Source organism: Stegostoma tigrinum, chromosome 8 (genome assembly GCF_030684315.1).
Source record: "Stegostoma tigrinum isolate sSteTig4 chromosome 8, sSteTig4.hap1, whole genome shotgun sequence".
NCBI classification, from domain to species: domain Eukaryota; kingdom Metazoa; phylum Chordata; class Chondrichthyes; order Orectolobiformes; family Stegostomatidae; genus Stegostoma; species Stegostoma tigrinum.
Window position 1 is genome coordinate 91,900,302 of NC_081361.1, and position 13,918 is coordinate 91,914,219.

Below are 13,918 nucleotides of genomic sequence, written 5' to 3' on the forward strand. Positions count from 1 at the left end.
GATAGTAGCTGGGCAAAGGTTGGTTTATATGCAGAAAATAGGGAGGGAGATGGAGTAAGGAGTAAATGATAGGATAAAACCCAAAGAGATCTGGCTAGGGGGTGAATAGTTGGTAATGGGACTGTAGTGACTAACAATAGGTAGTGTGTAATGTCAGGCTGTGTGATAACTAGGACATGGGAGAGTTTAAGCCCTAAAATTATTGATATTGGGTCCGGAGGGCTGCAAAGTCCCCAAGTGGAAAATGAGGTCTTGTTCCTCCAGCTTGCATTGAGCTTCGCTGGAACACTGCAGCAAGCCAGAGACAGAGATGTTGGCCGGGGAGCAGGGTGGCGTGTTAAAGTGGCAGGCAACAGGTAGTTCAGGGTCTAGGCCCGAAACATCAGCCTTCCTGCTCCTCTGATGCTGCTTGGCCTGCTGTGTTCATACAGCTCTACATATTGTTATCTCAGGTAGTTCAGGGTCTTTTTTGTGAGCAGAACTTAGATGTTCTGCAAAGTGGTCACCAATCTATGCTTTGTTTTCCCCAATGTAGAGGAGACCACATTGTGAGCAGTGAATGTAGTAAATTAGATTGTGGGAAGTGCAGGTGAAGTATCACTTCACCTGGAAGCAATGTTTGGGCCCTTGGATACTGGGGAGGGAGGAGGTAAATGGGCAGATGTTACACTGCCCAGACCCATCCCCATACCTGATAACTTTGCATTTCCCTGTACATCCCTTGACACTATGTGCAATTTCCCATGGCTAATCCACCTGACATGCACATCTTTGCACTGGCCCACCCAGACACAGGGAGAATATGCAAACTACATACAGACAGTTGCCCAAGGCTAGAATCGTACGCGGGTCCCTTGTGCCATGAGGGAGCAATGCTAACCACTGAGCCATTGTGCCACCCAATGTTGTCCCATCAGATGTCCAGGGTGAGCCACCCTGCTTTCAAAATAGGGGCATGAAATCTTTCCCATCCACCTGTCACATCCAAACGGGGCATTTTATTTCTAAAGCAAACAGTCAACTGAAAATATTTACATGGGCCTTGTCAGTGAAGCCAGGCATTTCGTCCACACTGGTCCTAATTTATTAAAGACAATTTGAATGTGGAGAGGGAACGGGATGATTGTACATGTGAAAGGCTTGACGTGCCCTTGCTTTTGACAATTAATATATTTGCATATACACGTGAGAAAAATACTGGCGACGTTGGAAATCTGAAATTAAAACCAGAAAATATTAGAAGACTTCAGCGCTCACGAGGAGGTGCAGAATTAACGCTCAGGGACTATGATCCTTCATCATGCGTTTCCAACATTTTCTCTTTTAATTACATTCGTACAGCTCCTTATCACCTCTCTCCGTAACGTTTCCATCGTATCAGGTGTAATAAGATATTTTGCAATTCAGAGGGTTCGGGCACTGGTCTTTTTAAAGGTACCAGCTTTGGACGTCCTTTGAAACTCAAATCAAATGTTCCACCTTTGCAAAGGTCAAAATATTGTGTTGCTTTATTTTACACGGTCACTAAAGCAAGATATGCAATATTGAAACAGGGTGGGGGATAGATCAACAGGTCCGACTGCCAGCTTTCTGAGCCCTCTGTTCAGAACCATCTTCAATTTCGTTCGCCCCTGATCTCTGCAAGTTTGTCAAGGAGAGGAGACAGATGCTACAAATATATTTTTTGTGGGAGTATGGAACGGGGAGTAAATCGATGCGTGTGGTAAAATGGGCACTGGGACCCTGCGGATTCCCGTGGACTCTTATCAGTGCAGGAGGTGGGGTCTGTAGCATGAAGCGTGGAGATGATGCTGGCGAGAGAGAGAGAGAGAGAGACACTGAGGCTGAGAGAGACAGAAAGAGCAGTGCGAGATTTTCAGTGAGCGCACGAAGTAGCATGTTCTCTGAATACAACCTTTGCAGAATCCCCTGCCTGAGGAAGAAAGAGCCCAATGGAAGGGTCTAAGTAGAGAGAAGAGATGAGATTACAATCCCAGAGGAGAGCAGCAGAATGAAGAAGCTGGTGGTAATATGTAATTTGCATATGGAGATTTTACAAATATATATCTCGCTGTTGATTGCTTGTTACTTGCATTTGAACGGCTAGTTAAACTGTACACATTGCAGCATGCAGACGGCGTTATATTGAGAAATGCAAATTAAACTTTCGATAACCGTTACAACGTTGTGCAACAAATAGACCTCGATCTTGAAACTCACTTTGCATGTCTGTTTCTTTTTGTTGTTCCCGCACGTGTGACAAACTGTGCAATTTCTGTCTTTTATCCTCTTGCGATGATCCTCTTATTGTGTGTGTGTGTGCCCGTTTTGTGCAGAGGCATCTGCTCGGAGTGTTTGTGGGTATTTCCACTTGTGGAACCCTGCTGGTTCTCTATGCTTCCTCCAGCGATCTCAGAGCTGGTCCTTGGGTGTCGTTCAGTGCAGAGACCAGGAGGAGGAGAGATACAGACAGGAGCCCGGAGCCCTCCTCACTGCCACTGCTGAAGGGATATATCAATTTCAGAGACCATAAGGTAAGAGGTTGCAGATCAGCAGCTGGCCACTGGCCTCCCTCTCTCTTTGTCATGACCAGTCACAATATATATAGTTAATAATTGGGTTAGTCCAAATTGCAGTTCCTGGGCAATAGTGAAGTTGGAGCAAGGAAGGCTGATATGGAGAGTTTTAGGGAGAGGAGTGAATGCAGAATGGCTAAGGAGAGATGATTCCAGTTGGCTGTGATGTGAACGCGCTGCATAAAAGGGCAGTAGACGCAGATTCAGTGGGAACTTGTAAAGTTGAAAATGAAACATTCTTTTACAGGGCAGCAAGACAAGGCACAAGGAGCTAATTGTAAGTGGGGCTGGATTCTGTTACAAGACCTCGGTGTGACCAGGTGCCCAGGAAGGGGGTAGGTGTTTATAGGGACACCCCGTGTCATCACCAGAGCTGGGTTGCTCAGATACAATGTCAGGCAGCATTTCTTCACACAGAAAGTGGTGGAGAGCTGCAGTTGACTCAGTTGAAACTCGCTTGAGCCTGCAAGGGACGGGAAAGTAGGACGTATTAGTGTTCTACCTAAATCAGGGCGGCACAATGGCTAGCATTGCCACCCTCATGGTACCAGGAACCTGGGTTCAATGCCAGCCTTAGGTGACTATCTGTGTGGAGTTTACATGTTATCCCTGTGTCTGTGTGGGCTTCCCCTCACAGTCCAAAGCTGTGCAGGCTAGGTGGATTGGCCATGCTAAATTGTGTCCAGGGATGTGCAGGCTCGGTGGGTTAGCTATGGGAAAATGTCGGGGTAGGGGGGGTGTTGTCTCGGTGGGATGCTCTTTGAACTTGATGTGTGCCCACACTGTAGGGATTCTAAGCTGGCAGCACTATTCATTCTCTTCTGCTGAGGTGCTACAGATATCAAAGTTTATTGTGCATACAGTGAGTGATCCTTTAATGAGAATGCTGAGAGGGATCGTTTCTCTTAGGTGGTGGTTTCTTGGCCCATTTCTTAGTGGGTTCATGTTGCCTTTCCCAGTCTACACTCTCTATCTCAACCTCCCCTCTCACTTGCTGCATCTACTCTGTCCAGGTCACACTTCTGGGCACAAAATTGTGGCTCATTCCCCAGTAATGAGATACAATGAGGCATCTGGCCAGCTTGCTTTTTGTGATGTTTGTCGAGGAATGAATATTGGCCAAAACACTGGAAACGCATTTTTGGTGCTCATTTGAGAGAGTAGCTAGGGCCTCAGTTCAACATCTCCGGTGAAGGATTGCATCTCCAGTGTCAGACAGGCTGTTGTTGGGACTGGAAGTTCTGATCTACACGGAGAGGTTGAATGGGCTGGGTCTATTTTCCCTGGAGCATCAGAGACTGAGGAGTGACCTTATAGAGGTTTATGAAATCATGAGGGGCATGGATAGGGTAAATAGACAAGGCATTTTCCTCGGGGTAGGGGAGTCCTGAACTAGAGGGCATTGGTTTAATGTGAGAAGAAAGATTTAAAATGGACCTGAGCAGGCAACACTTTCATGCAGAGGGTGTTGTGTGTATGGAATGAGCTGCCAGAGGAAGTGATGGAGGCTGGTACAATTACAACATTTAAAAGGCATGTGGATGGGTTCATGAATAGGAAAGATTGGAGGGATATGGGCCAAATGATGGCAAATGGGACTGGATTAATTTAGGCTATGTGGATGGCATGGACAAGTTGGACTGAAGAATCTGTTTCGATGCTGTACATCTCAATGACTCTATACTGGCATTAGGGTAACATCTAGATGACGCCAAAACATGAAATTGACAACAAGTAGCATAATCTCTTTGTTCATTTGCATTTGGAGTATGATTTAACTGTTGAAAATGATAAAGTTACAGACAACAGAGAAATTACTTCCTCCATAGCAAGGTGATAAAATACTAAATTTGGAACATGGCCATTTGAGAGACAATCGGAAAGTGCCTGAAACAGATGAGTTTCAGAAATATGGAACTCATTCTCAAAATGGTTGTGGGTACTGGGATAACAGAGACTTTAAAATCTGAGTGTGATAGATTGCTGTTTGGTAAGGGAATAAGGGATTATGAATCGAAGATGGGTAAACTGCATTGAGGCAGAAATTAATCTCAATCTAACTGAATGTCAGAATGGGTTCAAGGGATTTAGTGGCTGTTTCGTTTTGCAAAGAACAAAGGGAATGCCAACTACTTCTGGACATTGTTTGGAGACCATTGGACTTGGGCCGAAAACTTGGGACATGATTTATTCATTGAGGGGACGTGGGCATCCCTGGCTGAGCCAGTATTTATTGCCCATCCCTGGCTGCCCTTGAAAAAGTGATGGTGGTGAGCTGCCTTCTTGAACCACTGCAGCACATATGCTCTACGTAGACCCACATGCCATAAGAAAGGGAATTCCCGGATTTTGACCTACCAACACAGAATGAGGAAGTGGCAAAGGCTACTGCACCTTCAGAAAAATAAAAAGAGACAACAGATCAACGGTCACATTACAGTTCTTTAAGCTGTCCTTCCACCTTGTTTGATTGACAAGGCAGTCACGGGCTATTGGGCCGGGGGGGTTCTGAGACAGGAAAGTGGACTGAAGCCCACAGCCAAGTTAGTCATTGTCTTACTAAATGGTGGAGCAGGCTCGAGGGGCCAGATGGCCTCCTCCTGCTTCTATGTCCTGTGTTCCTACATAACAGGAGAAAGTGATTGAAAGAATGATGAGGAAAATGGATGGCACATGTTCAAAGGACACGTGAGCTAACCAAATGCAGTGAGTACGGTTTCAGAAGAGAGAGGTCTCCTGCAGTGATCCCACAATTACAGATACAAGTCTTCAGCCAATTCGATTCACTCCGCCTGATATCAAGAAACAGTCGGAGATACTGGATAATGCAAAAGCAATGGGCCCTGACAACATTCCAACAATAGTACTGAAGACTTGTGCTCCAGAACTTGCTGCTCCTCTAGCTAATCTTGTCCAGTACAACTACAACACTGGTATCTACCCACAAATGTAGAAAATTGACAGGGTATGTCCCGTATATAAAAAGCAGAACAGATCCAACCCGGCCAATTACTGCCCCATTAGTCTACTCTCGATCATCAGGAAAGTGATGGAAGGTATCATTAAGAGTGCTTTCAAACAGCATCTGCTCAGAAATAACCTGCTCAGTGATGCCCAGTTTGAGTTCTGCCAGGGCCACTCAGCTCCTGATCCCATTACAGCCTTGGTTCAACATGGACAAAAGAGCTGAATTCCAGGGGTGAGGTGGGAGTGACAGTCCTTGATATCAAGGCTGCATTCGACCATGTGTGGCATCAAAAAGCCCAGCATAATTGGAATTAATGGGTATCAGGAGGCAGATGCTCTGGTGGTTGGAGACATAGGTGATGCATAGGAAGACGGTCATGGTTGTTGGAGGTCAGTTATCTCAGCTCTAGAACATCTCTGCAGAAGTTCCTCAGGGTAGTGTCCTAGGCCCAACCATCTTCAGCTGCTTCATCAATGACCTTCCCAACGTCATAAGGTCACAAGTGGGGATGTTCACCAATGATTGCACAGTGTTCAGCACTATTCTTGATTCCTGAGATACTGAAGCAGTCCATGTTCAAATGTAGCAAGATTGGGACAATATCCAGGCTTGGGCTGACAAGTGGCAAGTGACATTCATACCACGCAAATGTCAGGCAATGACCAATACTAATGAGACAATCTAACCACTGTCCCATGACGTCCAGTGATGTTATCATCACTGAATGGCCCCATTGTTAATATGTTGGGGGTTATCATTTACCAGAAACTCAGCTGGACTCACTGTGTAAACTCAGTGGCTACAAGAGCAGGCCAGAAGCCGGGAATACTGTGGTGAGTAACTCACCTCCTGACTCCCTAAAGCCTGTCCACCATCTACAAGGCACAAGTTCAAAGTGTGATGGGATACTAACCAAATGCTTGGAAGAGTGTAGCTCCCAACAGCACTCCAGGACAAAACAGCCCGTTTGATTGGCACCGCATCCAACAGAACACCCACACCCTCTATCACCAATGCTCAGTAGCTGCAATGTGTACTATGTACAAGATGCACTGCAGAAATTCACCAAAGATTCTTAGATAATAAATGCTAGCCAGCCAAAGATGCCCACGTCTGACAAGTGAATGGGAAAAGGTCCTGTGTGACTTGTGGCTCAGTGGTTAGCACTGCAGCCTCACAGCGCCAGGGACCCAGGTTCAATTCCACCCTCAGGCAACTGTCTGTGTGGAGTTTGCACATTCTCCCTGTGTTTGCTTTGGTGTGCTCTGGTTTCCTCCCGCAATCCAAAGATGTGCAGGTTAGGTGGATTGGCTGTGCTAAATTGCCCATTGCATTCAGGGATGTGTAGGTCAGGAGGATAGGTCTGGGTGGGATGCTCTGTGTGTTGGTCTGGATTTTTTTGGGCTGAAGGCCTGTTTCCACACTGTAAGGATTCTATGACATGAGAGACCTGGTAGATAGTACGGAGAGAACAAGGCATTTAGTGTGGTCCCAAATAAGAAGCAAATGCTTAAGATCCAACAGCCATACAATAGAACATAGAATATTACAGCACAGTACAGGCCCTTCGGCCCTCAATGTTGTGCTGACCTGTCATACCGATCTCAAGCCCATCTAACCTACACTATTCCATGTACGCCCATATGCTTATCCAATGACGACTTAAATGTACCTAAAGTCGGCAATAGATGAGTATGCTTGAGGGGTGTGGATGGCCAAGTGGTATTATTGTTGAACTGCTAATCTAGAGACCCAGCTAAGGTACTGGGAACCTGAATTCATAGTCCCACCATAGCAGTTAGTGGAATTATAATTCATCAAAAATATCTGGAATTAAAAGTTGAATTTTTGGAGAAAATCCCAACTGGTTCACTAATGCCCTTTGGGAAAGAAATTGCCATCCTTACCTTGTCTGGCCTACATGTAACTCCAGACCCACAGCAATGTAGTTGACTCTTAACTGCCCTCTGGGCAATTAGGGATGGGCAATAAATGCTGGCCCGGGCAATAATGCCTACATCCATCAATGAGTTAAAAAAGGGGATGTAGGAGCAGAGTGAGTGGGTGTAAATGCACATAAATAATAAGAGATGAGAGGGCAGTTAATAAAACATGCAGTATCCTTGGCTTTATTAATTGTGGAATGGAACACAAAAGTAGCAAGATGCTGTTTGAACTTGTACAAGACACATTCTGAGCTGGAGTACTGTGTCCAGTTTTGGGAGCCACTCTTTCGGAAGGATGTGAAGGAATTGGAGAGAGCGAAGAAGCTGACAAAAATAATTCCAGGGGTGTGACAGTTCAGTTATGAAGAGAGACTGGGGAAGGGGGAACTGTTCCCCTTGGAAATGGCAAGGCTGAGAGGAAATCTGTTTGAAGTTTTCAAAATCATACGAAATCTGGAAGAGTCTCTTGGATAAAATGTTCCCACTTGTAAAAGGATTGAGAATGACTGGATATAGATTTAAAATAATTGGTAAAAGTAACAAAGGGGAAACATTTTTGTAAGAAGTGAATGTTTGTGGTTTGGAATGTGCTGCCTGAAAGTGTGGCAGAGGCTGGTTCAGTTGTTTGAAAAGGAAGAATGTGCAGGATTACCAGGAGAAAGCAGGAAAGTGAGGGAAGGTGAAATGTTCATTTGAACAGCTGACACAGACACGATGGGCTGAATGATCTTCCCTAAGAAATGTGATTCTGTGAGAGATACAGAGAATGCTGGAGAATCTCAGCAGGCCTGGCAGCATCTGTGAAGAGAGAAACAGAGGTAACATCTCAAGTCTGGTATGACCCTTCTTCAGAACCAGACACGAAATGTTAATTCTATTTCTTTCTCCGCAGATGCTACCAGACCTCTGCTGAGTTTCTCCAGCATCCTCTATGTTTGTTTCAGATTTCCAACATTCATACAATTTTGCCTTTATTCCTGTGATTCTGTGAGTAGGGCAGTCAGAGGATTTTAGAAAAACAATCTGTCCTGCCCACTTGAGAGGGGAGACTCGGGTTTAAGATCTTAAGCAAGAGACAGTACCTTGGACTGTGCAGCACTGCACCTGTCAGCCTGAAGTACATCATGAGATGAGCTAACAGCCTCTGAACTCAGGATGATGTCAGATCTCCCCACTGGGCTGACAGAACTGCACCCTACACCCAGCAGCATGCTTGTAATGCTGTCTTTTGATGAGTGCCATCCTGTCAGTCACTGCGGCAGGCTCACGCATCAGAGCCTCATAACCAGTGGACACTTAGTGGAGAACATTCACGTTTTTCCCACAGTGAACAGACATGACTGGGTTTAAAAAACAAAAGAACTGCGGACGCTGTAAATCAGGAACAGAAACAAAGTTGCTAGAAAAGCCCAGCAGGTCTGGCAGCATCTGAGGTAAAAACAGAGTTAATATTTCGTGTCCGGTGATCTTTTCTCAGAACTGATGGTGGCTGGTAAAACGTCAGTTTATACTCAGAAAATAGGAAGTGGGTGCGGTAGGGAGTAAACAATAGGATGGAGCCCAAAGAGAGAGAAAGACAGTTTGACAGACTAAGGAGTTGCTAACGATCAGGCTAAGAGGGTGAATAGTTGTTAATGGGGACTGTTAGTGGCTAACAACAGGGGACGTTTAATGGCAGGCAGTGTGATAATAAGGCCTGATGTGTGTGGCTGGGACATGTGAGAGTGTAGGCCCTGAAATTATTGAACTCAAAACCACACTTAAACCACAAGGTTTACTCCTGTGGAACCTCAAATGGATTCAACCTCAGGCCAATGTCGAACACCACCCCACAACCCGGACCATGTAGAAAAATACCTTCTAGGAGCCGCAGTTCCCCCCTTCCCTGAGCCACCATTTAATAAGGTCATAGGTGTCCATTCCCAATAGCCAGGGTCACCCACAATAATGAAGATCCCATCTACCTCTGCCCTAAAAAAAACTCTGTAAGCCCTTCCTCCATCCGTCCCTAGGGAAGCCTCCCCGAGGACTCGCGCTGAAAATTCTTCCCCTCTCCGTTTTAAATGGAAGATCCCTGGTTTTCTTAAACCAGTCCTAGTGAACTAAGCAAAATCTGACCTTACAGTGACACTGCAGTTTAATATCAGAATTTGTTTCAATGGGATATTTCATTTCTTTTTGTCATTGTATTCTGCCTACTTTGCAGGGATTGTAGTGATGGAACGTAGAGTCATACAGTACAGGAGGCCTTTCAGCCCATTGAGTCTATCCTGCCAAAATCATGCTCCTACTTACAGCCATCTCACTTTCCCATATTAGGCCCTTGGCCTTGAATGTTATGACACTTCAGGTATTCATCCAAGTACTTTCCAGATATTGTGCAGTTTCCTGCCTCAACTACCCTCCCAGGTAGTGCATTTTAGAGCCCTAATAGCCTCCAGATGAAAAAGGTTTTCCTCGACTCCATTCTAACCCTCCTGCCTTTCACTTTACAATTAAGACCCCTGTTATTGACCCTTCGACCAAAATGAACAGCTGTTTCTATTTACGCTGTCCATCCCCGTCACCGCTCTCTGATCTCCCCTTATCTTTCTGTGCCCTGAACTTATCCAACTTCACTTCTCAGCTGAAATACTGTGATAATTATAATAACATTATTACAAATATAATCAGGACCCAAGGATTGGGTCAGGATGGGGATATAAACAGTCCACTCACCTGGATTGGGGAACACCGAAATTGCTGGGCACCCCATAGTTCACCTTTTACCAGCTGGGTGATTGTCTATAGTGATAATAGACCTGCTGACTAGCCACAGCGACTGAACTCTTATCACTGAGTCTACATCGAGACACAGACACAGTGAACAAAGCCCCCACTGGTGTGAGTTTTGAGAAACCACAAATCCAGATCACCAGACCATCCCAGGCATATGCTAACACCAACGATGCAACATGCCTCAAATCACTCACTTGCTGTGTCCCAGGTTGTTATTTTCTGAAAGAAATCTGATCTAGTTCTTATTTTAATGACTCGATACAAACTACCCCCACCTCCCTGAGGAATCAACCCCTAACTTGGCCACTTGCTCTTTCCAGAAATTGCCGGTTATTTTATCGGCTAGTTGCATTGCATTGGCAAGGTGAAACAGCTTGTCATAAATGTCATTTTCTCCCTTTAGCAACCACATCACCAGCAAATAAAATTCTGTTTTGTATCACTGCCACTTGTAACCTGTCTCTACGCCTGGGACCAATGCATCAAAGGTACATGGGTATATGTGATATAGAATGAAGAATGTACCCAGCAATTTGCAGTACCAGGGTCATTACTGGATTCTGCGTTCCCGATGGAGTCCAATGCTAATTGATACGAGAGAATCTTGTTAGAGGAGTTATCATTACCATATTCATCAAGGTCTGTTAAAGGATTTGTTTAGTTCCAGGCAATTCAGATCATGTCCATGTATTTTAACACAGCGCTAACCTAACAGAATATTTTCAACTCACACTATTTGGCTGGGTGTGAGGCAATAATTTTTGCTAGATTTCGCAAATTGAAACAATTTTTGTTTAAAGTATAATAATGGACTGGACTCCTTCAGATTGTCTCTCTACATCAGCAAGTGGTTTATGTGTCCCCCTTATTGTAAATGATTGTCAGATTAGAAGGGGTGAGGCTGTAGTCAGGCAGCGTATTTAAGAGGTGAAAGCCACCGTGGCTTCTTGCCATTGAGTCTTACCTAACTAATTTGTTTGAGCAGCTCTTAATGGAGGTACCTGTTTTGGCTGATATGGAGATATCTGTGGATCCTATTTGGACTCCCAGAAGTCATTCAATAAGGATCAACCAAGCAATTGTTAATAAAACATTAGAACATTAGAGAAAGGAGCAGGATTATGCCATTAGTCTCTTGAGTGTGTTCTACCATTCAGTGATGGCCAGTGTGAATCAAATTGTGTCCTTAACTCCACTTTCCTCCCTGCCTCCAATGAACCTTGACTTCCTTGGAATAGGATCCCTACAGTGTGGAAGCAGGCCATTCAGCCCTTTAAATCCACACTGACCTTCTGAAGACCATCCCACCCAGATCCACCCCCAAACCCTATCCTCATAACCTAGCCTTTCCCAAGATACTAATCCATCCAACCTACACATCCCTGGATGTTATGCGACAATTCAGCATTGTCCATCTACCTAACCACACATAACATAAGAACAAAAGCGCTAGGAGCATAAGTAGGCTGTCTGGCCCCTCAAGCCTGCCCCACCATTTAACAAGATCATGGCTGATCTTTTTCAGACTCAGCTCCACTTACCTGCCCGTACACCATAACCCTTAATTTCTTTACTGTTCAAAAATTTATCTAGTCTTGCCTTAAAAACATTCAGTGAGGTAGCTTCAACCACTTCAATGGGCAGAGAATTCCACAGATTCACAACCCATTGGGTGAAGAAGTTCCCCCTGACCTCAGTCCTACTTCTGCTTCCCTTTATTATGAGGCAATGCCCTCTACTCCCTGCTAGCGGAAACAACCTCCCTACGTCCACCTTTTCTTTACCCTTCATAATCTTATATGTTTCTATAAGATCTGCCCTCGTTCTTCTGAATTCCAATGAGTATGATCCCAGTCTATTCAGTCCCTCCTCATAATCCAACCCTGGAATCAACCGAGTGAATCTCCTCTGCACCTCCTCCAGTGCTAGTATATCTCTTCTCAAGTACGGAGACCAAAACTGCACACAGTACTCCAGGTGTGGCCTCACCAGGACCCTATACAGCTGCAGCATAACCTCCCTGTTTTTAAACTCCATCCCACTAGCAATGGCAGACAAAATTTCATTTGCCTTTTTAATCACCTGCTGTGCCTGCAACCCCACCTTCAGCGATTCATGCACAAGGACACCCAAGTCCCTCTGCACAGCAGCGCGCTGCAATTTTTTACCATTTAAAACATAGTCCATTTTGCTGTTATTCCTACCAAAATGGATGACCTCACATGTATCAACATTGCACCCCCTCTACCAGACCTTTGCCCACACACTTAGACTATCTATATCGCTCTGCAGACTTTCAGTGTCTTCTGCACACTTTGCTCTACCACTCACCTTAGTGTCGTCTGCAAACTTTGACACACCACACATGGTCCCCTTCTCCAGATCATCTATGTAAATTTTGGAATGTAGGAGGAAACCCACACAGGCACAGGGAGAGTGTGGGAGGAAACTCCTACAGACAGTCACCCAGGGTGGAACTGAACCGGGGTCCCTGGTGCTGAGGGTAGCAGTGCTAACCACTGAGCCACCGTTCCAATTTATAATTGGAAAGTCTATCTAATTCAGCCTTGAATTTGTTCAATAAACTAGTCTCAACTGCTCTCAATGGAAGCAAATTCCCAAAACTACCCACCCTCTGAAAGAGGAAATTTTTGTTCATCCTTGCCTTAATTGGGAGACTGGTTATTTTGCATCTTTGTTGCCTGAGGCGCAAAACATCCTTGCATCATCTACTGATAAGTGGAAGTGGTTGGAATTGGAAAGCAACCTGTTAACAGTGGCAGGTAATTGCTCGGCATTGGGAGGCAGAGGGTAAAAATAAATGATGCAAGCTCCAGCTAGCAGGATGTGACTAGCAGCGATGTCCTGTCATTTATACTGAGACATCAACCTTGCGTTGTGTGGACAGATGACTTTGATGAATCAGTAGGAAACTCTATATCCAAACTCGGTGATGCATCCAGTCATGAAGCTATACGGTGTGGAATCACACCCTTTTCTGAAGAAGGGTGTCGGCCCAAAACGTCAGCTTTCCTGCTCCTCTGATGCTGCCTGGCCTGCTGTGTTCATCCAGGTCTGCACATCTTGTTATCTTTGACCCAACTAGTCCATGCCGACCAGATTTCCCAAATTAATCTATCCCCATTTGCCAGCATTTAGCCCATATCCTTGTAAACCCTTCCTATTCATATACCCATCCAGATGCCTTTTAAATGTTGTAACTGTACCAGCCTCCACCACTTCCCCTGGCAGCTCATTCCATACACACACTACCCTCTGTGTGAAAATGTTGCCTCTTAGGTGCCTTTTAAATCTTGCCCCTCTCACCTTACACCTATGCCCTTTCGTTTTGGACTCCCCTTCCCTGGGAAAATGACCTCAGTTATTCACCCTATCCATGCCCCTCATGATTTTATAACCTCTCTAAGATCACCCCTCAGCCAACACTCCAGGGAAAATAGCCCCAGTCTATTCAGCTTCACCGTATAGCTCAAACCCTCCGATCCCTGGCAACATCCTTGTAAATTTTTTCAAGCTTATCAACTTCTTACTTATAGCAGGGCGTCCAGAATTGAATGCATTATTCGAAAGGTGGCCTTACCAATGCCCTTACAGCCACAACATGACCTCCCACACCCCTTACTCAATGC

At 45.2% G+C, this 13,918-nt stretch overlaps 1 protein-coding gene across 1 annotated transcript in view; it reads left to right on the forward strand.

The window, feature by feature from the left end:
- Positions 1-1,786: 1,786 nt before the first annotated feature.
- st6galnac5a (ST6 (alpha-N-acetyl-neuraminyl-2,3-beta-galactosyl-1,3)-N-acetylgalactosaminide alpha-2,6-sialyltransferase 5a) overlaps positions 1,787-13,918 on the forward strand; it is a 63,949-nt gene continuing 51,817 nt past the window's right edge. The window contains exons 1-2 of the mRNA XM_048538656.2: positions 1,787-2,026; positions 2,337-2,534. Coding sequence (XP_048394613.1) covers positions 2,012-2,026; positions 2,337-2,534 — 213 coding nt within the window. The 5' untranslated portion in view covers positions 1,787-2,011. The remainder of the gene's footprint in view (positions 2,027-2,336; positions 2,535-13,918) is intronic.